Source organism: Sturnus vulgaris, chromosome 12 (assembly GCF_052056855.1).
Source record: "Sturnus vulgaris isolate bStuVul1 chromosome 12, bStuVul1.hap1, whole genome shotgun sequence".
Lineage (NCBI taxonomy): Eukaryota > Metazoa > Chordata > Aves > Passeriformes > Sturnidae > Sturnus > Sturnus vulgaris.
The window spans coordinates 15,324,174-15,350,188 of NC_142254.1; the positions used below are offsets into that span (position 1 = coordinate 15,324,174).

The 26,015-nt window shown below is 58.2% G+C and overlaps 3 protein-coding genes across 4 annotated transcripts; 1 reads left to right on the forward strand and 2 right to left on the reverse strand.

Moving 5' to 3' along the window:
• Positions 1–3: 3 nt before the first annotated feature.
• POLR2C (RNA polymerase II subunit C) lies at positions 4–5,751 on the forward strand. 2 transcript variants are annotated; one of them, XM_014889074.2, is made up of 9 exons: positions 4–167; positions 376–425; positions 662–730; positions 897–949; positions 1,056–1,184; positions 1,840–1,891; positions 2,363–2,531; positions 4,516–4,590; positions 5,235–5,751. In XM_014889074.2, the coding sequence occupies exons 1-9, from the start codon at positions 82–84 to the stop codon at positions 5,377–5,379; spliced, it is 828 nt and encodes a 275-aa protein (XP_014744560.1). In that variant the 5' UTR covers positions 4–81; the 3' UTR covers positions 5,380–5,751. The 2 variants fall into 2 exon arrangements, with proteins under 2 accessions (XP_014744560.1, XP_088028172.1); XM_088172046.1 differs by having other exon boundaries at positions 43–167; positions 662–809.
• Positions 5,752–6,954: 1,203 nt separating this feature from the next.
• DOK4 (docking protein 4) lies at positions 6,955–12,309 on the reverse strand. Its single transcript, XM_014889020.2, has 9 exons — positions 12,236–12,309; positions 11,004–11,211; positions 10,018–10,125; positions 9,660–9,774; positions 9,444–9,563; positions 9,163–9,352; positions 8,745–8,883; positions 8,535–8,658; positions 6,955–8,441 (listed from the first exon to the last, which is right to left on the reverse strand). Exons 2-9 carry the CDS (start codon positions 11,067–11,069, stop codon positions 8,317–8,319), a joined length of 987 nt encoding a protein of 328 aa, XP_014744506.1. The 5' UTR covers positions 11,070–11,211; positions 12,236–12,309; the 3' UTR covers positions 6,955–8,316.
• Positions 12,310–13,032: 723 nt separating this feature from the next.
• On the reverse strand, positions 13,033–19,156 carry CCDC102A (coiled-coil domain containing 102A). Its single transcript, XM_088172005.1, has 8 exons — positions 17,405–19,156; positions 16,123–16,325; positions 15,900–16,008; positions 15,546–15,662; positions 15,252–15,461; positions 14,844–15,014; positions 14,606–14,709; positions 13,033–13,558 (listed from the first exon to the last, which is right to left on the reverse strand). Exons 1-8 carry the CDS (start codon positions 17,930–17,932, stop codon positions 13,432–13,434), a joined length of 1,569 nt encoding a protein of 522 aa, XP_088028131.1. The 5' UTR covers positions 17,933–19,156; the 3' UTR covers positions 13,033–13,431.
• Positions 19,157–26,015: the final 6,859 nt, after the last annotated feature.

Sequence of the window (26,015 nt, forward strand, 5' to 3'; positions counted from 1 at the left end):
GGCCGGGGGGAGCGGGGCGGGGACGGACCGGCCGGGAGCTCCGGGCGGCGGGAGCGGGGCCGGGAGCGGGGCGGGGCAGCCATGCCGTACGCCAACCAGCCCACCGTGCGCATCACCGAGCTGACGGACGAGAACGTCAAGTTCATCATCGAGAACACAGATCTGGCGTGAGCACCGCTGAGGGGCCGGGCGGGCCCGGGGGTGAAGCGGCCGCGGGAGGCCCCGGGAGCAGCTCCATGGAGCCGGGCTCCCCGCGGGCGCCGTCGGTGCGGCTGGGCAGGGTCTCTGAGGCAAAGCCCTCCAGCAGCCTCGGCCAGCGTCTGTGCGGGTCCGCCGCCTCCCTCATGCCTAAACACGGGTGTTTCCCTCCCTCAGGGTGGCAAATTCCATTCGAAGAGTGTTCATCGCAGAAGTCCCCATCATAGGTGAGGCCTTTCGCTTGCCTGTGGTCGCAGTCCCTTGGACTGCCTCCGTGTGGCCCCCATCACTTCCCTCCGTGTTCTCCCGCACCTCCCCTCTACTTTTGGCTCTTCTTACCCGTGTTCAGCCAGTACTGTACCCTGCAGATGCTGCCTCAGTCTCTGTAATGTTTTCTGTGCCCTCTCAAGCTGGATTTCCCCACGTGAGTATTTCTCAGTTTGTGACTTTCTATTCTCTGCAGCCATTGACTGGGTCCAAATAGATGCCAACTCCTCTGTGCTCCACGATGAATTCATTGCACACAGGCTGGGTGAGTGCTGTGGTGGGGAGGAAGATGAAGGTGTGTTGTGGACAAAATCAGTCCCGAGATGCTGAAGCACTTTTGTCAGGTACTGTTCCTCTGCCTGTCTTGGCAGGAGGGTTAGAGGCTCTTGTGGTCTCAATCAGACTTTCCTCTGGTTTCCTGCTTCTCACAGGTCTCATCCCACTCACCAGCGACGACATTGTGGATAAGATGCAATATTCCAGAGTGAGTCAAGTGAAATGCTGTGGGGAATCATTTTGAGGGTGGTGGGTGTTTGATCTGACGGGAAGCTCTGGCAGTTTCTTGCATAAAGAACCCGTGTATGTGCCAGGACTGCACGTGTGATGAGTTCTGCCCCGAGTGCTCCGTGGAGTTCACGCTGGACGTTCGCTGCAATGAAGACCAGACTCGGCATGTGACATCCCGCGACCTCATCTCCAACAACCCCCGTGTCATCCCGGTCAGTGCCATCCCACTCTGCATTCCTGCTGAGCAGGGTGCAAATACATGGAATGTAAACACTCTGAGCACGTTTCACTTTGCCTGAAGCTCCACTTAAACTGTAGTGGGAGAGCAAAGCAGGAATGTCTGCAGAAGCAGCGTGTGTGCCCTCCTCATCTCTACCATGCTGTCCTTCACTTGCTGTCTGATGGGGTGCAAAACAGTGTGGCCTCATCCTGCACTCCTCATCCCAAATTCCTTGGCTGCCCTGTGGTCTCTGGCTTGCTGGTTCTTGGCTCTCAGCATGGCAGAGTGTGAGGAGCCTGGGCCAGGGCAGTGCTGCCAAACAGCTCCTGTGCAGTTGTCTTGGGGGGGGTTGGTGGTGCCAAAGTGGGACAGAGGCAAAGGGACTTAGAGAGAATGTTCTAGTATAATGTTGAGGTGGATCCAGATGTCACCACAACCTGGGCTGCTCTTGCTGCCTGGTGACAGTCTGTGCCTGGGTAAAGCCCAGCTGGAGATTGCTGTTACTTGCTTTTGGCTGAGTGCTCTGAGTGCTGTGTGTCATCTGTAGCAACTGTGGGAGTGACTTTGGGTACTAAGCAGATGTGCTGTGCTGGAGCACTCATCCAAGCTGATCTCGTCCCTAATTGCTTGGCTTTCTGCTGCTGCAGGTGACATCTCGGAGCAGAGACAACGACCCCAACGACTACGTGGAGCAGGATGGTGAGTGGTGGATCACTGGGAATAAGAACTGTAGGAGGAAATTAACTTTTCTCTCAGGTTATTTGAACTCATTCTTTCTTTACTCACTGTGCAATCCTAAGGTAGTGTAAATATGACACTTCTGAGCAATTGGTGTCACTGCATGGGTGGGGTAGCATTTTGTCTTAATCCCACTCAGATTGTCCCAGAACTGAAGTCCCCCACCTGTCAGAGGGTGCTTCTGTCTCTCCTTGTGAGAGCTTAGAGACAGCAAGGAGGTGAAATGGTGTGTTGTTGCTGTTCTTTGGGGGCCTGTGCAGCCCCTTTTTACTTAGCTGTTTGAGGACACAGCTGAGCCTCTATAAGAATCCAGGCAAACCCTGGATGCTGGTGACATCTTCCTGGGCACCAAAAATCTGCCTTTGCTGCAGTGTGATCCCACACACTCATTTCTCCTCTGCAGCCTTCTCACACGGGCATGTGCTTTTCCAGACATCCTGATTGTGAAGCTGCGGAAGGGGCAGGAGCTGCGGCTGCGGGCCTATGCCAAGAAGGGCTTTGGCAAGGAACACGCCAAGTGGAACCCCACGGCCGGCGTGGCCTTCGAGTACGACCCCGACAACGCCCTGAGGCACACGGTGTACCCCAAACCAGAGGAGTGGTATGTCCTGCTATCTGTCTGCAGGGACTGGGAAAGGTTTTCCAGGAGGTGACAACTTAACCTTCAGCCCTGGGGATAATTTGGGTCAGTAAGTGATGAGGAGCGTGCCTGCTACATCCCCTTGTTCAGACTCTGCTCCTGGGGTTGGGTAGCAAGGCCAGTCACTTGTTTGCAGCTGCACACAAGGTGGACTGGTTTGTGGCCATCTTTTGTCCTCCTTCACGTACCGTCACTGCTGGTTTGCCTCACTTTCATGCGCTTTTTGACCACGTGTTGCTTGATTTTTTTCTTCCCTCTTCAAGTGTTTTGTAGGTTAGAGTAAGGTCTGAGGAAGGAACAGATCGATGTGAGATGAAAGAAATTGCTATGAGAGGAAAGAGTGGAAGGTTGGGTTGCAAGACTAATTTTTCAGCCTGGCTTGAGGAAGCTCAGTATGGCTGTGATTTAACCCATGCATCTCCTCATTCCTGGAGCCTGAGCTCTGGCCCTTTCCTCTCCTCTGAAATACCATTCTGCACAAGTTGCACACAGCTTCTTATCTAAAAGTGACATGATTTTACTTTTGGAAAGCTGCTGCCCTGCTTTGGCCTGGGTGAGGACTTTACCCAGCATCACTTTTCATGAATGGGTACCCTGAGCTGCTCCTGGCTCTGTACCCCAATGATCACCTAGCAGACATCCTGTCTCTGAGCACGCTGGAGCCAGAAGCACAGTGAAGAGCCAGGTTCTTTAGGCAGGGCAGGCTGAGAGCAGGGACTGGGCAGGGTAGTGGATTGATCAATGGCAGGCTCAGAAACCTGGTATGGCATACAACAGACTGGGCACTTTTATATGAAAAAGTTGGAAAAATCCCAGAAGAGGATTGATATTGGAGCTGCCAGTTCTTGATGATATGTCTGTCTTTTCAAGTTCATCTGACTCCCTGTGAAGACAATATAGAGCCAAAGGCTTCTGCTGTCCAAGGCTAGCTATGATTTTTGGTTTCGTTTTTCATGCTAGTTGTTTTTTGAGGCTGTTGGCAGAGCACTGGCATGCAGCTGGACTCTCCAAACAGCTGTCAGGGTCATGGAAACCTCTGCACTGTTTTGGTCATGGGTGGTTCTGCAAGTAACAAGAAATCCGATCTCCATTAACACTTCATCTCTCTCAGTGGTTTGTACAGGCAGAGCGTTTGTTTGAGAAATACAGTTTTATTTCAGGCAGCTGATTACAGGGTGCTGGGATCAGTGTTTCTGGGCATTGCTGGGGCAAAGGAAGGCCAGCAGGAGACCTTGGTGGGTACAGGATTTTCTGTGCTGGCTTCTCAGACAGCTCAAGGCTTTGGGTTTTCTTACATAGATTAAGTGGTTCCACACAGTCTCTGGCGTGGTGCTCTATAAACCAAGGGATGCAGCAAGTAGAAAAATGTGTTTGCCTAACTGATGCACAGGTATTGCAGTGATTGTGGGAGAGAAGTGGAGGTGCAGGACATCAGGATGGAGCTCACTGATGCAGCTGGTGTCTGTTGAGATTTTTTTCCTGCTGGGTCCAAGACAACTATGCCTCACAGATTTCAGTGCTGCAGTACTCCAGTGCTCTCCTGGCCTGGTGGGAAGTAGAAAGAAAAGATAACCCAAGATCCATTACTCCATAAAAGCATCCAGGCTCCATAAACACAGTCCCTTCAGGAATCAACATCCCTTCACTGTAAGCACCTGCCAGATGGTAGCAGTGTAGGTGGATGGAGCCACAGTACAGGGCTTGCTGAGTTTGGGCAGAGCAGGGCTGATCCCCTTCTTCCAGGGCTTCTGGATGACTCTGGGGCATTAATGAGGAGCCTGAAAGCACAATGTGCGACTGACCTTATTTCTGTGACTTGGTGTTTGATAACCACCCTGTTGTGTGCTGGATGTGAGCTCCAATGCTTGCTCCTTGAGTGCCTGGGCTCTGTGGGGCCAGGCTGGAGCAGGGGCTCTGTGTAACCTCTCCTGCTTTCTGATTCCAGGCCCAAGAGTGAGTACTCAGAGATCGACGATGAGGATGCTCAGGCTCCCTATGACCCCAACGGGAAGCCAGAGAGGTAGGGAGCTGAATGCAGTGCTGCAGCTGGAAGGTGGGGTGACTGGCTGGGTGCATCTCATGGGCTCTCATTAATAGAAGAATGTCTACACTGTGCTGAAATTGTTAGTCCAGGGAACTGACATTCCCTGAAAAGCAGGGCAGGAGTTGGCATTAGGTGGAGATATACCCAGATGTGGCAGGTTTTCCCCTCTGGGAGATACTAGACAGCTCTGAGTTCATGTTGCCAGGCAAGGTGATGCACACTCAGTGAGGTGTGAGGCCTGTGGGGGAAATACCCTGGCTTAAGGTATTAATTCACTTGTGTGTGTCTCATGCTCTGATTGCTGGTGTTATTTGCACTGCAAAAGTGCCTCAGCCAGCCTTAGTCTCTGGCTTGGGGCTGCTTGCTCGCAGGTCACAGTGCTGAACAGAAATCAATCTCAAAGTGCTCTTGCAGCCCATGAAGTTGTGAGTGTTGGTGTGATGGTTGTAGAGAGGCAGCACTGGCTGTTGCCTTCTTGGGAGATGAATGATGATGATGATGGTTGGGATTCCGGGCAGATCTCCCTGCTGTGGGTGTGGATAGGCTGGGATGATGTGCAATCTGGGTTTGCACCTCCTTGCAGAGCTGATGGTGACTTAATTTCCTGCCTTGTAACTCAGATTTTATTACAACGTGGAGTCCTGTGGTTCTCTGCGCCCTGAGACCATCGTCCTGTCTGCACTGTCCGGCCTCAAGAAGAAACTGAGTGATCTCCAGACACAGCTGAGCCACGAGATCCAGAGCGATGTCCTCACTATCAACTGAGGTGGCCCTTGCAAGAGAGTACTGTGAGCTGTGAGTGACGCCTGGCTGAGATCTGGGGAGAGGCTTTTACCTCCCCATCATCTCCCTCTGCCTCTCCTGGCCCAGCACGTGGTTGGTGACGCCTCTTTCCTGTCCCTTCTTCCCAGGGAAAGCCATTGTGATGTATAGGGTAAAATGTGTAGGGAAGGGAATCAGTCAGTGAGCATCTTAGCTGGGACAAACTTTGTCTCCAAGTGATCTTGGAGTTTTGGTTCTGGTGTTGGATTTTGGCCATGTGATGTTTGGGATTGGGAAACGTGTACCTTTGTTACACAACCCTAGCTTATTCACATGTCCATTCTTTACTGTGCTGAATAAAGCCTTACCCCCAAATTTTTTTGTCATCCGTGAAAGCTCATCCTAGGCTGCTGGAGGAGATGTCACATCATTTACTTCTCTCCAATAGACATTAACTTAATGAGATCTGCTTTGGAGGGAGCATTGCTGCTGATGCTGATTGCTGCTTGTGACATTATCTCCTGAGGAGAGCAGCACCCCTCCTGCAGTCAGCCCGTGGTTCATTGATCCAGTGCTGTGTTTAAAGCAGATGTTTGAGGCCAGGGTGGGCGAAATGCTGCAGAAGGCAGCGCTGCAGGGGAGCCCAGCAGGGCCAGGCAGGCAAAGCTGTACTTACAGAATCCTCTGGAACAGACTCCACCCCTGTGCTGTATAACCCTTTTCTGAGGAGCTGGGTGTGCCCACAGCCTCCAGTGTGTGCTGGGGTGGAGTCTGGTGCAGGTCCCATGCCCTGACCCCCCCGGTAGTGGCTGAAAGCAATAGCCTTTGTCACCCCTCCTCTTCCCCACTGTCCAGCATGACTTGGGATGAGCTTCTTGGTGACACTTTGCTGGAGAGACCTGCAGCTCCTGTACCATGGGGGCTGGGAAGGAGGGGAAGGCCTGTGTGCTCCTGTGCTCATCCCAGTGTGGATGAGGACAGTTCAGGGGGTGGTGCTAGGGTCACACTGAGCTGAGGAGAGCAGCCCATGTCAGCATTGCCTTCTCCTCCAGGCAAAAGCTACTGCAGCCAGGCTGCTGCTTCCATTTCCTTGCCATGGCAGAGCTGGCTGCAGCATGGCTCCCCAAGTCCCTGTCCCTGGATGGATCACTGTGCTGGCTGGCATGGCTCTCTTACCTTGAGGCCAGTGCTGCCAGGCAGTTATGGCATGGATAGCTTACCTGGCACAGCTCTGGGATAGCTGGGAGGTGGTGTGCCTTCAGACTCCTTCACCTGGGGACTTGGAGCCACAGGCAGCTGGAGGTGAGGGTGACAGTGGGGTGCTGGCATCCTGTTCCACTCAGAGTTGTTTGATGGAGAGTGGCAACTCGCTCCAGCCTTCTTCCTATCCCAGCAGTTTTAGGGCTTCACTTGAAATGTCCTGGCCATAGCTGGAGGCAGAACAAAGCCTTCAGCCAAGCATGCTGCCAGGAACCTCAGGAAATCTCCCCCCATCAGCATTTTTCTCTCTGGCAGGCACTACTCCCACTTGCGCTTCCCGAGCACGCTTGGATGGAACAGACAAACAGGAAGGGTGGATGTGGATAAGGGTTGTTTATTCATTGAGCAACTCCTTAAAAAACAGAAAACCCAAACGTTTTTGGTAACAAATGTTAAATCTTTTCCAGATGAGGTGTGTAGCCAGGAAAAGAGAGCAAGTACCACCTCTCACCCTAGGGAGGACACACTGCTGGGCAGTGCTAGGATCCAGAGCCCCTCTGTGCCCTGCCATGCTGCGAGGAGCAGCCTTTCTCTGTCCCCATGTCCCCTCAGCCACAAGCTACATCACCCTGAAACACAGTATTTACAGACCACAGATTCCCACATCACGACACTCCCTGTGCCCAACACATGGACCTGGAGCTTTAAAGGGCAGAAATAAAACCACCAAGCATCCAACCCAGACGGAAAGAAGACTCCAAAGGAACACCAAGGTTTGCACGGCAATAAAAAGATAGCCCTTCTAAAGGAGGTCAATAAATAGGAGAACTAGAAAAAATCAATTGCTTTTAAGTTCAGCACATAAAGCCCAGTTCCACCCCCAGCGGGTGAGGGGGAAGTGAGGGCCATGGGAATGCACAGAGGAATGTGGCTCTCTCCCCATCAGCATGGGTTTCTCTGCCCTGGGGCTTCTCATATCCACAAAGCTGCCCCTTGAGAGACAGATGCTACTGGCCAAAACCAGTCCCATGGTTGCCCACCAGCAGAAAACCAGGGGCATGGCAGGGGGACACAGCTGTGGGAGGACTGAGGGGTGTTGGGGTGGGAGAAGCCAGGGAGCTCAGCTCTATGTGGCCGCTCACCCCAACCAATCCCCCTGGAAGGAAAACCAGTTTCTCCTGAGACATCTCAATTCTACAGCGAGCATTTAAATAGCTTGAAGTGCAAAAATCAGCTCAGGGATGGCAGGGTGTCCTCAGGAGCACCCTGTTCTTCATAGAGGGGTGGGACCCTGCACCATCAGCCTGGCACAACTGCATCCTCTGCCGCTGCTCCATGGCCATGGCAGAGTGATGCTCCAGCCGTCCTGCCACGCAGAAAACTCAGAATTTCTTGACCCCCCACCTCTCTTCAACCTCCCAGTTGGATCCCCAAGAGTCAAAAACCTCTAGGCATCCGCCCAAGGGCTCTTCAGCAGCCACCACATTTGCATTCATGTGAGAAGGAAATACCTCTTACAATACGGATATTCAATATATATTTGAAGTCAGTTGAGGCTGAGCCAGCCATCACCTCCACTAATGCCAGACCAGGACGTGAGCCAGTGCCTGCTTCCTAAGGTCTTGGCACCGAGGTGCCCCAGCTCGGTCTCCTGGAGGTTCTGAGGGGTGACTGCCTGCATCCTTGTCACCCCTTGGAGAAGAAAAAGGGGACCCCCTGACACAGTCCCCCCACACCAGCTCACGGGGACGATGTGGGCTCCCTGCTTTCAGGCTTGTCACTTTTGGAGGACTTTGGCTTCAGCAAGATGAACTTGTTGAGGAGGTCGGTGTCCGAGCTGGCCTGGGCACCTGCATACACCTCCCCTGGGGACAAAACAGAGGGTGGGCTCACCTGGTGGGGAAAGCTCTGGGGGCTGGAGGAGCAGCATCTCCTAGGGGTGGGGTGGGGACACTCACCAGCATAGCTGGAGGACTCGGCCATATTCTGGGAGCCAGTGATGTGGTGCCAGTAGGCGCTGCGGGGCAGCATGGTCGTGGGGGTGCAGGGGTAGGAGAAGTGCTCAGTGCCCTTGTTCAGCAGCTGCAGTAGATGGGGGGAGGAGGGTGACACAGGGCCCCCAGAGTCTTCCCCAGATGTGTCCCCCCTCAACATGGGCTGGAGCTCACCCTGACGTTCTTCTCCATCTCCAGCAGGACCCTCTTGTGCTGCTCAGCGATGGCCAATGTGGCACTGTGCACACGCTGGTAGATCTGCTCACCCTCCTGGGTCTGGAAGGTGTAGAGACCTTCTCCTGCATCACACATCCTGTGGGAACAGGGCACAGGATGTCACCAAGGTCTTCAAGCCAACGGATGACAAACAAAACCCACCCCAGATGGCAGCTGGCACAGCTTCCCATACTGTTAGAGCTGTGCCTTTCATAGTGTTGAGCTGGGAACCAGAACGGGCACATGTACAGGCCATGGCCATCACCCCAGCCTCAGGCATGCTCTGTGGTGATGCCAGCAGTGCCACTGCCTGGAGCACCCAGCTGGATGAAGGCACCCAGCTGTGATCCCTGTCCTGGCAGGGGTGACATCTCACCGTCCAGCCTCGAAGGTGAAGCGGGTGGCGTCGCGGCCGTAGCGGCGCAGGGAGCAGAGGGGCCAGGAGACCAGCTTCACCCGGGGGTTGTGCGTGTCCCAGAGGTAGATGTTTTCGTGGGTGATCTGCAGCTTGCACTCGCCATAAACGTCCAGGTTGGGGCAGGGGAGGAGGAACACGTTGAACCGGTCTGGAGAGGGGAAAAAAAAATAGAAAATAAAATAATCTGCGGGGGGTGCAGCGAGGCGGAGCCCCGGGCGAGCACCCGCCGCCGCGCTCACCCGTCTGCTCGCACTGCACGCCGGGCGCCAGCAGGTCGGGCTCCCCCAGGCTGATGTCGTTCAGGCGGGCGCCCAGGCACTCCACCGACAGCGTCTTGTACCACTCCTCCGCCTCCAGCTCTGCAAGGCACCACGGCAGCCCCTGGGCGACCCTGGCCACGCCGGGGTGCCCCACCCAGCACCCTCAGCCCGGCTCCCCTGGGCGCTGCCCTGTACCTGAGTCGCAGGTGAAGGTCCGGGCGGAGTCGTCTGTAAAAATGATGGCCACCGCCTGTCTCTTGGTCTCCTTTGGCAGCCGCGTGATGCACTTGACATTGCTGATCTCAGTGACCTGCACAGGAGTTGGGGGGGGTCACTAAGGGCTGCACCCAGACCCTCACACCTGCAGCACCCAGATCCTGTTCCCTGCTGCTCCCAGACCCTGACACCTGCTGCACCCAGACCCAGCTCCATCCCCATCCGGAGCGCAGGGGCTGACAGCCTCCCAGCGAGTTTAGCCAGGGAAGGACCTGCCCTGGCATGGGTCCCCAAGCAGTGAGCAGCACCCCAGCACCCGTCCAGCGCACCCCCTCACCTTGGGGCACCCCCGCAGGCACGCCGACTTCTCATCCGGGTATTTCTCTAAGCGCTGGGGCCCTTTGCTGGAGGATTTGCGGAAGACCAGCCAGCACCGCCGGTAGATCTGCCGGACAGAAAACGCGGCTGCTTGGTGCAGGTGGGGGTCCCTGTCCCCACCACATCCCCACGTCCCCCTGTCCCCATCCCCAGGACCCGTGCCTGGTTCTGCTGATCCTGCTGGCCTGGGGACAGGAGGGGATGCTAGGGATAGGGATGTGCCGGGGCTGCCATCATCTGCCCCCACCCCCCGCCAGTGCTAATTACAGAGCTTAATTCATGAACACAGACAAAGCTCCCAAGGGGACCGCTGTTCTGGCATTTCCCCGTCCCCTCTCCTCTATCCTCTGTCTCTGAAGGTGGTGGGGCCACCGTCCCCAGGCATGTCCCCCCCGCCTCGAGCCCGCTCCCTCTTTGTTCTCCTTAATTAGCATGAAATTACCCAGCATGCTCGTGGCTGCCGGCTCCAAACCACGGAGATGGGCGACCAAACCCCCTGACCCCCCACCTATGGGTGCTGCACTCCCACACCACCCTAATTTGCACCCAGCAGCTTCAACCCCTCCCGGTGTGGGGCATCTCCGATGTCAAACTGTGTGTGCAGGGAAACTGAGGCACGGGGGGAAGGGAAGGCTCTCAGATATCCCCCAAACCCTGGGTGACCTGGGACAGGTGAGCGGGTGTTACTCGGTGCAGGATTCGGCCAGTGCAGGAGCTGGACCCCTGGGGCTGCTGGGTGACTTGGGTACCAACAAGTGGCCCGTCCCTGCCATCCCCCACCCCTCTGCCTCCACAACCTCCAAAAGGGGGGCTGCTTATTCAATCCCAAAACGGGCACAGGATTCGGCAAGAGGGACCTGTCCACGTCACCTCACTGGGAAACCAGCACCTCAAATCCATGGGTGTCCCCCCCATATCTCCCCATTCCCCAAGATCCCCACTCACCCCCAGCTTCTTGCTCTTCATCCTCACATAGCCCTGCTTGATGATGTCGTTAAAATTCGTCGCCATGGCGATGGCTCGATAGGGTAGGGGATATTTTGGGAGGGGGGGGCTGCCTTCACCTTCGCCCCCCCCTCTCCATCCTCTTCCTCCGTACCCCTCCTGTCTCACTACCGGCCCAGCTTGCTGCTAGCAGTGTCCCCCATGCTGGCTGGAAAAGAGAAATGACAGATCGACGGGTGACATCTTCCTCGTCCTTCTCCCCCTCCTCCTTGTCGTCCTCCTCCTCCTCCTTCCCCTCCTCCTCCTCCTCCTCCTCTTCCTCCTCCCTTCGCTGCCTGAACCATCCGAGTGGAACAGTCCGGTGTTAACCCCTGCCAGCACGGTGGAGCCACGGTGGCACAGACAAGTGGTCAGTCCCCTGCCGCCAGCTCCAACATGTGTCCGAGGGGACACCCACACCTGACCTCGCCCACAGGTCTCCATCACCTCTCGCACTCCCCCTCCTTCCACCCGGGCTTCTCGCTTGGGCAACAGCATGGCCCCGGTGGCAGGACACGGGCTGGGATCAGCGGTAGCGGCCAGGCCAGCTCTGCTGTGGGGTGCCAGGGGGCCCCCGGCTTCCAACCTCGCCCCCCTGGTGTAACCCAGCCTCCCTCCTACCCTACCATGAGCTCGGCCTCGCTCAGCCTGGTCCCTGCTGGTTCCTCCAGTCCCGACTGCTGGGACCAGGTGGGGACCAGGTTCTTTTTCCCGTGTGAAGAAATTCCAGGTAGAAGGCAGTAACCCAGGAAACAGAATAGGGCCGTCCCCGGGGATGCTCCTCCATGCCGGCGACACCCTGGTCCCCAAAGCCCAGCATCCAGAGGAATCCGACTGGGACAGCACCTTGGGGACCGCCCGCTGTCTCGAGAGAGGCCGGGGGCAGCGCTCCCTCTGATGAGAATATCCCCCCCGTTCCCCATCCCCATCACCTCACCCCACGCACATGAACACCCCCAGGGAGCTCAGAGATGCTGGGGGGCACCTGACAGGGCGACCTGTCCCCTCGGCACCCCCACACCTGGCGCCCCCCGACCCCTCATCACCCATCACTCCCGGGTCTCCCAGCGGGACGTCCCTCCGGGCGTTGTCACCCCCCCGGCCGTCTGCCCCCGACTCTTGTCAGCCCGAACCTCGGTCCTATGTCACCCCCTGCGCCCGTCCCCCTTCCCCCGCCGGTTCCCCCGCCTTACCCGGCTCTCCGGTGCCAGCGGACCCGCCGGAGCCTCCGCGTCCTGCGAGTCCCGGAGCCGCTCGGCCCCGCCCGGTCCCGCCCCGCCCGGCCCCGCCCCGGTGCCCTCCCTCCACCCCCGGGCTGCCCAACCTGAGCCACAACCGCCCGCCCTGCAAAGAGGTTTCCATCATCATCCGGCTTCAGAGTGAACACCCCGTAGCGACTGACGGGCGGCGGCAGCAGCCTCCTGTCTGTCCCTCCGCTCAGGTGTCACCTCATCCCCTCTTTGTGCCCCGCAAATTGGTTTCCAGGCCTCTCATTCAGACTGCCCCCAGGCACCCCCACCCCCTGTGGATTCACTTGTTGAGCCATAAAAATATGAATAATCGCTGGAAATAAAAGGGAATTAAAAAACCCCATGAGCAGCAAAGAGCTGTGCTTTTAGCCAATCAATTAAAAGGCAGAGCGAGGGGATTAGCTCACCGAAATATTAATTTTTAATAAGGTTGTGTCTGAGCGCCTCCAAAGCCCCCAAGGCCGTGTGCTGGGGGGCTGGGCTGAAGGGGCTGTGCTGGGGTGATCAGCACCCACAGGTGAGCACCTCTGCACCTCCCCAGGGTGAGCACCCCTCACTGCACAGGCCCAGGGACAGGCTTTACCCCCACACTGGGCTGGTCTCCAGGCATGGGGACAGGGATGCCACTGGGTGACATCCAGGCCCATGCATGGCTGGTGAAGAAATGCCAAATATCCCCGATGTGTCCCCTCCCCACCCTCGCTTCTGTGTGGGGACAGACCAGCAGCTCACACCGCCACCAGAGCCACGGCCCATCTGGGCTCTGTATTTTTAATAAAAAATCATATACAAATACATACATATATATAATATATATATAAAAAGAAGTGGGCAGTTCGTGGCTGCCAAGCTTGGTGCCTCTCTCTGCCTGCGCCTCCTCCTCCTGGGCTGCTCAGTGACGCTGGCTTCGGTGGCCACATCAGTGCTCCAGGAGATGCCAGTGGCCAAAGGGGCATCCAGTACTGTCCAAGAGGCGGTGGGTTTTGGAGCACCCCTGGGCAAATTTCTCCCCACCGCTCCGTGCCTCAGTTTCCCCATCTATACGAGGATCACCGCACAGCTGAGCCCCGTGGCGACGTGCACTTGAATGCAGAGGACTGATGTGGGACGTGCTGCGGTGGTGGCACTGGCCCTGGGCTCTAGGGCACCTGTATCTGCAGGTCCTCATCCTCGTCGGGGTCACTGGTGCCGTCCCCAGCGTCGTCGGGGCCGAAGCGGGCGCTGCGCATCTTGCCGAAGAGCGGGGCGCTCTGCTGCCGCCGCAGCCTGCGGGGGACAGCTGCTGGGGCGGGGTGGCAGCGCGGCCCTGGGGGGGGGCCCTGAAGCCAAGCCCATTCCCCTGCACCCCTACGGCATGACTGCACCCCAGAGATTCCTTCCTGCAGCCCTCACTAAGTGCTGAGTGCAGGATGAGCCCCCGCAGTGTGGGGCCAACACTACAGCATGGGATGGGGAGCTGTGGATGGTGCTCGGCACAAAGTGGGGCACAGGATAAACCCCGCCCTGGCTGGACATCACTGTGCTGGGCAGCACAGACCTAGCCAGGACTGCAGAGAAGGGAGGTGTCATCCCCCTAAACTGAGGAACCCCCCAAAAAGCCCAGGAGTCCCCATTCCTAGGAACCTGTGATGGTTTTAGCTCTTTTACTTTTCTTGCCCTTGCGTGAAAATTTATCAAGGAAAATTTATGAATCAAATTTGAAATCCAAAGGCCCAGGATCCAGTGAGATCCAAGCAGCCCACTACATTTTACTGGAAAGCATGAATTATTTAGGGTTGAGCGCACAGGGAGCCTGGGGGGGGCCGATGAATCCTCCATTATGCTTCCATGATTTAATGCAGATGTCCCAATAAAATAAAGGATGATTATAAACACCCCCCCCCAGCGCCTCTTGGAGCCACAGCATTGATCCCACAGCCATTTCAGCTCTTTACTGCTGGAGAGGCAAAGCAGGGCCAATAAAATTTTAAGGGCAAGAAAACTCAGCTCCCACCTCCCCCAACGAGTGTGGGATGCTAGGAGCTTGCCCTGGCCATGGGTACTAGTGGGTGCAACACTAAGCAGCATAAAACTGGGCTGAGTTGGTCTCTGGGCAGCCTTGTGCTGGTTTAACTGGGAGGTGAATGCCACCCAGCTCAAAGTGGGGTGAAGACTGCTCACAGGAAGGCTGTGCCCCTTCCGAGGGTGTCGGAGACACTTTGGCCATCCTTAGCCCAGGGTTCAACCAGGCAGATGCTGGTTGAGGGATGGTGGCAAGGAGAACATCATCCCATCTTTGCTGCTCCTGGTGTGGCTCACCCAGCCCCTGCTCACCGTGACTGCAGATGCTCCAGCTGCACCTGGAAGCTCTCGCTCTGCTCCGTCTGCTCGTCCAGAGAACGCTGCAGCTTCCGTGTCTGGTTGTGGGCCTCATCCAGCTGTGGGAGGGGATGGGATGGGATGGGATGGGATGGGATGGGATGGGATGGGATGGGATGGGATGGTGCTGTTGGCAGCTGCATAGGGAGCAGAACAGCTCCCTGACCCTCTCCACCAGCATGAGCTTTCCCACCTCATCCTCAGCTTGGGCCAGCTCCTTCTTCAGCTCCTCCACCCTCAGGCGCAGCTTCTTCACCTCTCCCTCGTGCTGCTCCACACGGCGATTGGCATGGGCCAGCTCGGCCATCTTCTCCTGGTACTGCTTCTTCAGCTTGGTGTGGATATGCTTCAGGTCAGCCAGCTCCTGTGGAGGGCATGGGGAGAGGGCTGAGCAAGGGACAGCCACCCCCACCACTGAGTGCCCCCTCCTCCCTCCCCAGGGACCTCTCCCATTGCCCCACCCCATGACCCAGGAGCTGATGGAGCGAGGATGGGGTCACCACCATCCCTTGAAGGGTGTTAGCAAAATTTGGGCTTGAGGGAGTCACAACAGATTCACCCAGGGATGCAGTGGTGGAGGACAGCACCACCCCTGTGGCACCTTGTTCTTCTCGAAGAGCTCAGCCTGGATGGTTTTGAGGTCAGTGTCCAGGGCACTGGCTGTCTGGCGCCGCTTGCGAGCCAGCACCTCCTCCAGGTCCTCGATCTGTGCCCGCAGCTTCTTGTTCTCCCGCTCCAGGTTGAGCTTCTCCGTCTCCAGCCGCTCCCGCCGGCCCCACTCAGCCGCGTTCTCTGCCTGCAGCCGCTCCATCTGGGACAGGGACAGGGCGTGGCTGGGGGCAGCAGCGCCCCTCTCACTGCTCCCTTTGGCCCCCACACTGGGGTTTGGCCTCACCTCTGCACGCAGTTCAGCCAGTTTCTTGTCCATGCTGGAGCGAGCACCCAGCTCATCCTCCAGGTCCTCGGAGATGCGCCCCAGCTCATCCTGATGAATCTCCTTCAGGATGTTGAGCTATGGGGGGGGACATGGCAATAAAGGGAGCTGTGAACACCCACCTTCCACCTGCCCACACTATCCACCCATCCTCTATGGATGGACCCACTGCATCAATAGCATTAACAAAGACCCTTAACAAGCAACCTGGAGTCGGGGAAGTGGCTGTGAGCCACTATGTCCACCAGGATGTGCCACTCTCTGAGGGACAGGCCACCCCCTGGGGCAGCTCTGCTCCCCAGGCACCTCACTCACCTGCTTCATCACCTCCTGCTTGTTCTTGTTGAGCTCCTCGTACTTGATCTTCCATTGGCTGAGCTCGCCCTCCAGCTTCTCGATGTTCTTGCTGAGTGCCAGCTTGTCCCTGGGGAAAGGCAATGATAGTGACACACTGCAGGACCTCATTGGACATGCCATCCCAGTGGGGACCAGCCTGGGATCAGCTGGCACCCTGCAGGGTGATGTGCCAAGCACTCACTCCCGCTCCTTGAGCAGCACTTTTTGGGACTCATCCAGCCTCAGCTTCAGGGCAGTGACTTTGGTGGCATCCTCCTCCACGACGCTGACGTCCTCCCAGAGCAGGCGGCTCCGTTCCTGGCGGCTGAAGGAGGCCCGGGGGCCCCGCTGCTCCCAGCTCTCCTCCTGCTTGCTCGTCAAGATGTTTTCCATCAGCTCCAGCTCCTGTGGCGCCGTGGGTGGCCCAGCACAGGGGACATGGTGAGAGGGCTTCCCAGCCCTTACAGCACCCAGCTCTCACCCTAAACCAAGAGCATCCCTCCCTCCATTCCCCAGGGATCCCCTAAGGCTGATGAAGAAGGACTTGCCCTCTCAGGGGTGCTCCCACATATCACCACACTCTGCTGCCGGCTCCCTGTCATGCTGGAAATTTGGTATCAAAAGATTTAAAAACAATTTATGACACTGATCTCACCCAGGACTGCGACATGGGTGACCTTCTACCAGGTGCTCTGAGCACACAGTAAATGAGCCACTGGGGTTTCTGGGGGACAGGATGTCCCTGGGGACCAAGTGTGGAGCCCATGGGGGATGCTCACATTAATCTCAGATTTATCACCTGGCAGCTGTGCTGTCAAGTGGACTGAACTGTTATAGCATGGCACTCCGAGCAGTGACTTCTGCGCTGTTACAGAGCCAACAGCAGCAGAGGAGGGATGGCTGGAGCAGCTGGGAGCATTCCTGAGGTGGCTCTGGTGTCCCCTCCTTCCTCCTCCCCCTCCTTCCTTCAGCAGAAACTCCTCCCAGAAGCCCCTATGAACACCCTGACAGTCAAGCCGTGGCTGGGAGATGCCACCAGCACTGCCAATGCCACCATTCCCTGTACTGGCACTGTGATTTTTGCCTAGTGCCCCTGAAGAGAAAGCCCCAGGAAACGGACTGGTGCCAGTGCCAAGGCGATCTGCGTGGGGCTATGATGGTTCTGGATCTCTTCATGACACTGCTCTGAGGAGTCTGATCCCCCCAGTGCTGTTCCAAGAGGGATCTGACTACCCTATACTGCTCCAAGAGGGGTCTGAGCCCAAAATCCTGCTTGGAGCAGTCTGACACCTCCCATACTAATCCAAGAGGGGTCTGACCACCCTGTACTGCTCTGAGAGGGGTCTGCCCCAAGAGCAGTCCCCTCCCACACTGCCCATCTTTACAGGACAGGCAGTGGTGGTTTGGAGGTGCACATGGGTAGCAGACAAGGATGAGGAGCTCCCCTGTTCCCCTGCTCTCCCTGGGCAGCTCCGCACCCCCACCTTGGCTTTTTGGGGAACCTCAGTGCCCACATCCCGCACAGGCTCTTGCTCAGGGCCGGTGTCTCCCTCTGCTCCATCAGCGGGTGGGCTGCCGGCGCTGGCTGGTGGCGGCGGCGGGCGCTCGTCCGGCCGGTCCCGGTCCCGGTCGCGGTCCCGGTCGCGGCGCAGGCTGGCCAGCTCCTTGGTGAGGGCCTCCAGCCGGTGCCGCAGCTGCCGCACCTCCTCCCGCGCCCGGTTGCGCTCGGCTCGCACCTTGCTCCACTTCTCTCTCCAGTTGGCCGTGCAGTCCGACCACCACCGCATCGTCTTCTCCATCTGCGCCGCCCGCGCCCGCGCCTCCTCCAGCTCCCGCAGCCGCAGCTCCTCCCGCCCTTCCCAGTCCCCTTCCAGCAACGCCGGCGGGGGCCCGGGCGAGGGTGTCCCGCTGGGGGGGGACGGGGACGGCTCGGGGGCCAGCAGGGCCAGGAGCGAGCCCCCCGACAGCGGCGGGGAGCCGGCCAGGCGAGAGGAGGCCCCGCTTTGGCTCATGGCGGGGATGCCCTAGGGCATGGCCTCACCGTCCTGCAGCCAGGGACCTGCAGGAGACAGGAGGGGTCAGGTGGCGACTGCGGTGGGTGGCTGGAGGGAAGGGGCGGCGGGGGCACGGTCCCTGGTTTTGGGGAGCGGCACACTGAGTGACAACATCCCTGGGATGGTCCTCAGTGAGGATTCTGGCGATGTCCCCAGCCAGGTCCTCAGCAGGCAGCCAAGTGATGGCCCCAGGCAGATCCCCAATGAAGACACCAGTGAGGTCCTCAATGAGGACCACAGCCCACAGCCCAGCCACCGGCATCTGGTCTCAGCTTGGCTCCGCAGACACCTCTGCCAGCGCACCACAACGAAGGGAAGACAGGCTATGAAGATCTACATGCTATTCGCATGATGTCATCTGCATGAGGTCATCTGATGACATCATCCGCGAGCCTCCAACACCATCCCCGGAGCTGGAGTTGGGGTACTCAGCTGCACCCCAGCAGCTCCAGCGAGGGTTACAGCCCGGATCCGGCGCCAGCAAAGCAGGAACAGCTCCGGAAGGAGAGCCAGAGCTGCTGGATTGGCGTGGCGTGGCGGCAGGACGCGTGTCGAGGCAGCTGGATGTGCTCCCCGATGATGCCGCAACAAAGGGTCTGAGTGTCTCCATCCCGGCATGGACCTCACATCCAGGCACAGACCTCACATCCCGTCCTGGATCTCACATCCCGGTGCGGCCAGGCAGGCAAACCGCCCCAGGAAACCTCAATGGGAGGCTGCTGTGCGTCCTAATGGGATAAGTACAGGGTCCAGCCGCGGCTGCCCGCAGCCCCGGCAGGTTTTTGGGACGGTGCAGCCCAGACCTGCTACCGAATCCGGCTGGGCTGGGAGAGCCAGTGCTGGAACAGCGGGAGCAGAGGCCGCTGGCAGTTCTGGAGTTTGCATGGGGGAAAGAACTATTTTTTCTGGTGATATTTGCTGAAATGGTGAAGTTTTGCTAAAACTCAGCGACAAGCCCAGGCCCGTGCTCTCTTGGGCTGCTCCTGGAGGAATCTCAGGCATTGGCAGGACCCGGCACAAGCAGCGCCCACGGGAGCACAGATGGTACACAGGCACCCAAGCAAAACCCACGGGAACACATGCAGAGAACCGGCAACCGTGCAGCGCCCGCGGGGAGCACGCGTGGACCTGGGGCACCCCTGGAACATCCACGGGGAGCACGTGTGGAGCACGAACATCCACGGGACACCCGCGAGGAGCACGCGTGGCTCATGGACACCCGCGGGAAGCACGCGTGGGTCACCGGCACGGGCGGATCGCGGCCCCTCTCCGCGGGCTCCCGGCGGGGGCGGCCCCACTCGCCCCCCGGGCTCTGTCACTCACTGGCCGCGGCCCGGGGGGCGGGAGTCCCACATTCCTCCGCTGCGGCGGAATTCCTGCCGGTTCGGCCGGGAGGCACCGCTCGGCCCGGCCCCGCCCGGTTCGCCACGGCCCCGCCCGTCCCACCGCGGCCCGGCCCGGCCCGGCGCGGCCCCTCCCCCGCCAAAGTTTCTCGCAAGTTTCCCGGTACGGCCGGTGCCGCCTCCCGCCCTCCAGCCCAGCCCGGCCCGGCCCGGCCCGGTCCCTCACCCGGCGGTGTCGGCTCGGCGGCGGAGCGGGCGGCCCGCGCGGGCCGGGAGCTGCGGCCGAGTCTCCTCCTCCTCCTCCCCCTCCTCCTCCTCCCCCCAGCGCCGCTCCCGCCCCCCGCCCGCGCCCGGGGGCCGGTCCCGGGCCGCGCTGCGTGTCCTGCCCCGTGGCACTGCCGGAGGGCACGCGTGGGGTTCCGCTGCTCGGGGGCTGCTCACACAGGCCGGGCCTGGCGGCTCGGACACGCGTGGACACGGGTGGGGACATTGCCCGTGGCTGGGCTGGGCTGCACACACGTGTCTGCCCCAGGGCGTGGGCGCCTGGCTGGGGACACGGGGCCCCCGGCTGAGCGGTGGCCGCGCAGCATCTGCATCCTCACGCATCCCCGCGCTGGCTCCTTCCTGGCCAAGCGGCAAAACCCCAAACCTCCATTTTGCCCCTGTCTCTTTCCCTTTGCTGGATGCCTTTCAGACAAAAAATTGGCCAGTATTAGCGGCCAAGAGGATTTGTGTTCCGCCGCACGTGGAATCGATGCCATGGGACACCAACACCTTTTTCTCGCCCAGGATCGAGCGAAGCAGGGAAAACCAAATCAAATTAAAGCAAAATTGCAAAGCTCGTGCGTGTTCTTTCCAAGATCAGATTTTTTTTTCTGCTGGAAACAACCCCAAAAAGCTGGAGGCGAGGGATGCTTTGCTCTCCTACGCCCCTATCCCAGCGTCTTGTGCCAGGGGAACCGGCGCCGTCTCTTGCAGCCGGTGAAGCGATTTTGCAGGCGGTTTGGCCAGAGCCGCGGGTGCGTGGTTGCGGCTTTAACCCGCTCGCGGCTCTAAAACCGGCAAACTTTTTTCCAAGTGTATCTTTACTCTTTGCTTGGACATACGTGTCTTGGTGACACCAGCAGGCTCGAGGATGCATTGCAGCATCCTGCGATTTGTGGGGTTTACCCTTTCAAAAATCAAACCTCCTTGGTCTGGGGTGCATCATCTAAAGATGCGATGCATTTCTGCGGTCCGAACATCATTGTCCTGGCGTCCTTCTCCTCTAGTTCTAGGTTTCCAGCCTGGCCATGGTCAGCAGGCCCCCTTAAATCTGTTCGCAAGGAGCCCCCATTTGGAATAGGTCAGACTGAAGCAGATGGTTGCCCTAGGTCATGAACTGAGACCCAGAAATATTGCATGAGTGGCTGCAGGCGCTGGGCAAGCACAGAGTGGCACTGCAGCCCCACAATGAGCACTGGGGTTGCTGAGCCATCCCTGCTCCCCACACCTCTGCATATGGCCACAGCTCTACAGTAGGACCCAACAGCCAGGATGAAGCACAAGATGAAACCTTTTAGGGCAAACCTAACATTTTTGGGTAAAATAAGACTTTGTTCCCTCAGCTAGGCCAGCTGGCATTGCTGGAGAGCTGTGCTGTGGTGACTGGGGGTGTCTTGGAGTATGCTGGCTTCATCCTGGCAATAGCATCAAACTGTGGTATCACAGAATCAGACTATCTTGAGTTCGAAGGGATGCATTAGAAACATCGAGTTCAATTCCCTGGTCCTTGCAGGACAATCTGGAAGTAAACCATATGACCAAAACCATCATCCGGACACTCCTTAACTTGCAGGTTTGATGCCGTGACTTCCCTAGGGAGTCTGTCCCTGTATCTCACCACCTTCTCAGTGAAAAGCCTTTTCCTAAAGTCCAAACTTCCCCTGAAGCAACTTTATTCCCTCTCCTGTGTCCTTTCGCTGGTCAGCAGACTGGAGATCAGCACCCCAGGAATCCCTGGCACACTGTACATCCCAGGCTGGGCACAGCACAGGCTGCAGACACAGCAAGGACGGCAGGCACAGCTTGCACGGCAGGCACAGCGGGACAGTTTGAGCACCCTGGCACTCTGGGTACAACACTGGGGCTAAAAGCTGAATCTCTGGACAGTTGGAGCTGCTACTGCTACAGCTGGGGGGCTGCAGCTCGGGGTCCCTGGGTGCTGGGTCTCCTGGGGACCGCGGCTGCCCGCCTGCTCGTGGTCCCTCTGTTAGCGACCAGCACTGACCGCTGCTTCTCTTTAGAAGCGCCCTTTGATTGCCCATGTGGGTCTCCCCCACCGCCGGGTGAGCCGGGGGCTCTGGCCGGGGTCTCACCGCCCGCTGCCGCTCGGACACCCCGCAGTGTGCTTGGTGCAGGTCCCACTAGATGGCACAAGGATCGCAGGAATGGTCCCATATCGGGGATATGCATGCGCAGGGACGGCCGGTGACGATGCGGGACCGCGGCGGTGCCGAAGTGTCCCGACAAAACGGGAGGGGACCTCTGAGCCCCCTTGAGGAGCTGCCACTGCGCATCTCACAAGGCACGGTCAAAAGCGGGGGGTCCCCGGCTACATCCCCCAAATCCTTTTAGTGTCAGCACGGCTGCAGGCTGGCAAGAGTGGCTGTAAGGCTGTGGCATCCCAAAAACACCACGACCCTGGGCTTTCACCCACGACCGCACCACAGTAGAAGCCCTCCTGGCCGCCCCAATTCCAGTGCAGGGATGGAGACCACCTGCAGCCCTGGGACGGCAGGAAAATGAGTGAGCGGGGTTTTGTCTTGGCATCGGGCAGACGAGTTTGGGTGGAGGAGAGGATGGGAAGTGAGTAAGTGAGCTGATACTCGGCTTTCCTCCCGCTCTCACTGAGGAAGGCAGATACCAAGCAGAGCTCCTCAAGGTGACCAGACGCTTTCGGAGTTAAAGCAATACAGCCTGTTGAAATAAAAAAACAGGACAAATTGTAAGGACTAAATTAACCAGCTGGGGGCAGCGAGTCGGTCGTGAGCCTGTGGTGCATCTGCATAAAGCCAGCTTCACCTGGAAATGTTCACGAGTTTTTGTCTCTCCTGGTGCCTGAGGTTTTGGAGCTGGACAACCCACTCCGCCTGCTGGAATGAAGACCAGCATCGCAGCATGGCAAATCTGTCTGTGGTGACATCAGGGTCCCCGCCGCCCCCATGCCTGTACCTGCAGGCAGGGCCAGGGAGGTGACATTAGCTGGCGCTGCCCGTTTCTGGCCCGGTGGCAGGACACCGAGCACCGCCGACACGCTGCCCATCTCTGCCGAGTGACGTTTCCCTCTCTGGCTCCTTTCCGCCTGTGGACAGCGAAGGAAGCCCTCTGACTGTTCTTTGTTCCATGCACAAAGGGCAGCCAGCGCCGCCGCGTTCCCGTCAGTGCCGCCGGCATCCCGGACAAAGGCCGGTCCCGCCGGGGCTCTCTGCTCCCTCCCTGCAGCCCCGCGGTGCCCCCGGCTCACATCTCGCAGTGCGGGGATGAGCTGTGCATGGCTCACCGCTCCGGCGGTGACTTCAGCTATTCACCGAAAGGCCTGCGGGTTTGGTGCGGTGCCAAGTGCCCGACTTTCCCCATGAGCCCCACTGTGGGAGGGGCACATCCCAGCACTCTCCGTGCCCTTCTCTCCATCTCCAGATTTCTGAGTTTGTTGTGTGAGTCACGCTGGCTGCCGATGCCTTCATACATCCACCTTGTTCCGGTATCCGGTGGCGCTTGGAAAACAATCACTCGGTGGTTGCCTCCTGGCAGCGGGAACACAGCATCCCTGGGTGGTCCCCAGGGAGCTGAGCCTTTTGGGGGCTGGTGGGACATGCTGGATCTTGGGTAGCACTGCTGGTGCCCAGGGGTGACCCTTTTCCCACCCTGCCGCACCAGGAGCAGGGTCGAAGCACTCACTCTCCGAGCCCCCCGGGGTGCACGGGTTGGGATCGAGCGTCCCACCCCTGCAGTGCCACGGTGCCAGGGCCGGCAGCACGGGCAGAAGGGGGCCCAGCCTCTATAATCCTCTCAAGAAGGAATGGTGCCATTTACCTTTCTGGGCCCCTTACTTGGCAGGAGGCCAGGGCCAAGCTGCTGGAGGGGTTATGCCATCCTTTTCTCCCCAGGAGAGGCATCACGGCGCCTTCAGGCTTCAGAGCCAGCCGTGGCTCCAGGGGCAAAGCTGTGGAATTACAGCAAAAGCTCCAGATTTTGGGGAAACAAGCAGCCAGGAAAGACACTAAATCCACATGGGAAAAGGAAGGTTTGGAGAAGACCTTGGCTCTGGTCTGAGATCTGCCTTTGGGACTTGTCTGCTGAGGAGCTGATGAGCCTAGTTACTGCTTCCCATGGGAGCATCCTCACCTGGTGCTTGTGCAGGTACCCGCAGGGACCGATTTCGCCCCAGACTTTCCTGACATCACCGGGGGTTTATTTGCAAAGCCGAGCCTAAACAAATAATCAGGGTTTGTTGCTGTGCCTACGGGTTCGGGTTTTACTACCCTGACACCTGTTGAGTCGCTGTTATCATTGAGGGAGAAATCCCGACGTGGGGTGGGGTGGACCCACCTCCCCACCGGATGTTTTTCCAGAGGAAGGCTGAGGGAGGTGGAGCAGCAGCAATGGGGAGTACGAACACCCACAGCCGCTCAAAGGTTGCTGAGGCACTGCTAAAGGATCACCACCCTCCGAGATTCCCAAGGCTGTCCTGGCATTGCTCACCAGATTTGGATGAGGCATCTAGGAGCTTCGCCTCCCATTAGCACCTATCTGCGTCCTCATCCTCATCCTCCATCCACCGGGGCTGGGCTGAGCCCTGTTGATGGTGGCATTTTGCTGGGAGCACCCAAAAGGCTTCGAGGGGGGTCTGGGCACCCTGGCACGGCTGGGCAGTGGGGCTGGCAGCTCTTGGCAGTGGGGCTGGCACAGTCCTCGGCTGCAGACGGCGCCAGGGCTCCCCTGCCCACGCTTGTCTCACTTGTTTGGCAGCAGCCTGGTGCGACGTGCCCTCCCCTGGTAGTCTGCCCATCCCCTCCCCACGCCGTCGTGATCTGCTGACACACTCCCTCCCGCCCGCTGCCGGAGCCTCGAGGAGCTTTTAGGAAGATTTAGGGCTTTTAGAGGATTTTGGAAGTCTTAGAGTTCTTTTGGAGCTTTTAGGGATTTTAGGAAATTGAAGGGGGTTTAGGAACTTTAGGGCTTTTTGGGAACTTTGAAGGGGTTTAGAAACTCTTAGGACTTTTAATAATTTTTTAGGGCTTTTAGGAACTTTAGGGATATTCAGGAACTTTTAAGGCTTTAGGGGGTTTTACGGCATTTAGGATGTTGTAGGGGTTTCGGGACATTTTAGATCTTTAGGAGCTTTCAGGGCTTTCAGGGTTTTCAGGATCGTCTAGGACTTTCAGAAACGTTAAGCATATTTAGGAGCTTTAATGGATTTAGGAGCTCTTAGGATTCTTAAAAAGTTGTAGAACTTTCATAGGAATTCCCCAGTTTGAGCAATAAACACTTATCAGGCCGAGCCCAAGGGCAAATGTCCCTTGCAAGAGACAACACAAGGATTTCCTCCCTCTTCGTGCTCGGGCAGTGTCTTTGAAGGTCTGTCGATTTACAGATAATCCCGACAACACCAGCAAGTGCAGGCGTTGACCTAAAAATAACTCCTGATAACGTCAAATGCGGACAAAAGACTCTTTGTTCCACGAACAGCAGCAAAGAGTCCTTTCCTCGCTGGTCCGAGGGGTCTGCACCTAACTCCCCTCTCCAGCAGAGCCTAATGTTGGGTTTAGCAGCGTTATTCCTGGGAAGTGGATTTATGGCGTTTCCCGAAGGAGCCGGTCGGGATGACCTGCAGTGGGAGGCTTGGCTCACCGCGATGCTCCCGCGGCTCTGGCTGCTCCGAGCGTGCGTTTCTGAGCTGGCTCAGCTCCCCGAGGCGTGGGGACGGCCGCACTTCAAAGGCGGCTCTGTTAGCCACGGTCCGGCCGCTTTAGCCACGGCCCGGCCATGTGAGCTGCTTCCCATGGGAGCCTTGTCCCGTGGCAGCCAGGGAAAGTGGGGACTTGGAGCTGGGAATTAAACCAAGCAGTGGGGTGATGCAAACGTGCGGGATGTCCTCTGCTTCAGGGATCCCGAAGCAGCCATGGCACCTGCGGTGGCACAATCCTCGTGGATCAAGGTCCATCACCTTCTCTTCTGGAGAGGGAAGTTGTTTCCACCCTTCCTCTTGCAGAAAAAAAAGCCTAATTCAAGCCATTGAAAATATCTGCAAGAGCAACTATTTACCCAGGGCACTTCCCGGAGCCCTCCCCCCGCCCTGCTCCCTCCGCTCCCTGCGTCTCGGCTTTCTCCAGCCCGGCTGTTTTCCCGGGGCAAACACAAAGGGCTGGCGCTGCCTGGCAGCAGCTTTGCCCACTCCAAAATCGCTGCCTCGGAACTTCAGCTCAGCTCCCCCTGAGGGCCGGGGTGTCCATCTCCAGCCTTGGGGTGGTTGGTGAGGGCCCCGTGGTCGCATCCAGGCTCTACCCCTCACATCGCAGCCCACCTGCTCCAGGGGAGTGCTGTGTATCCCTGGGATCTGGGCTCCTTGCCCTGCTCCTTTCCTCCCTCACACCCTGCGGGGAGAGGGATAGGGGTCACCGGGACACTCCGTCCCGGCTGCTTTCCCATTAATTGTT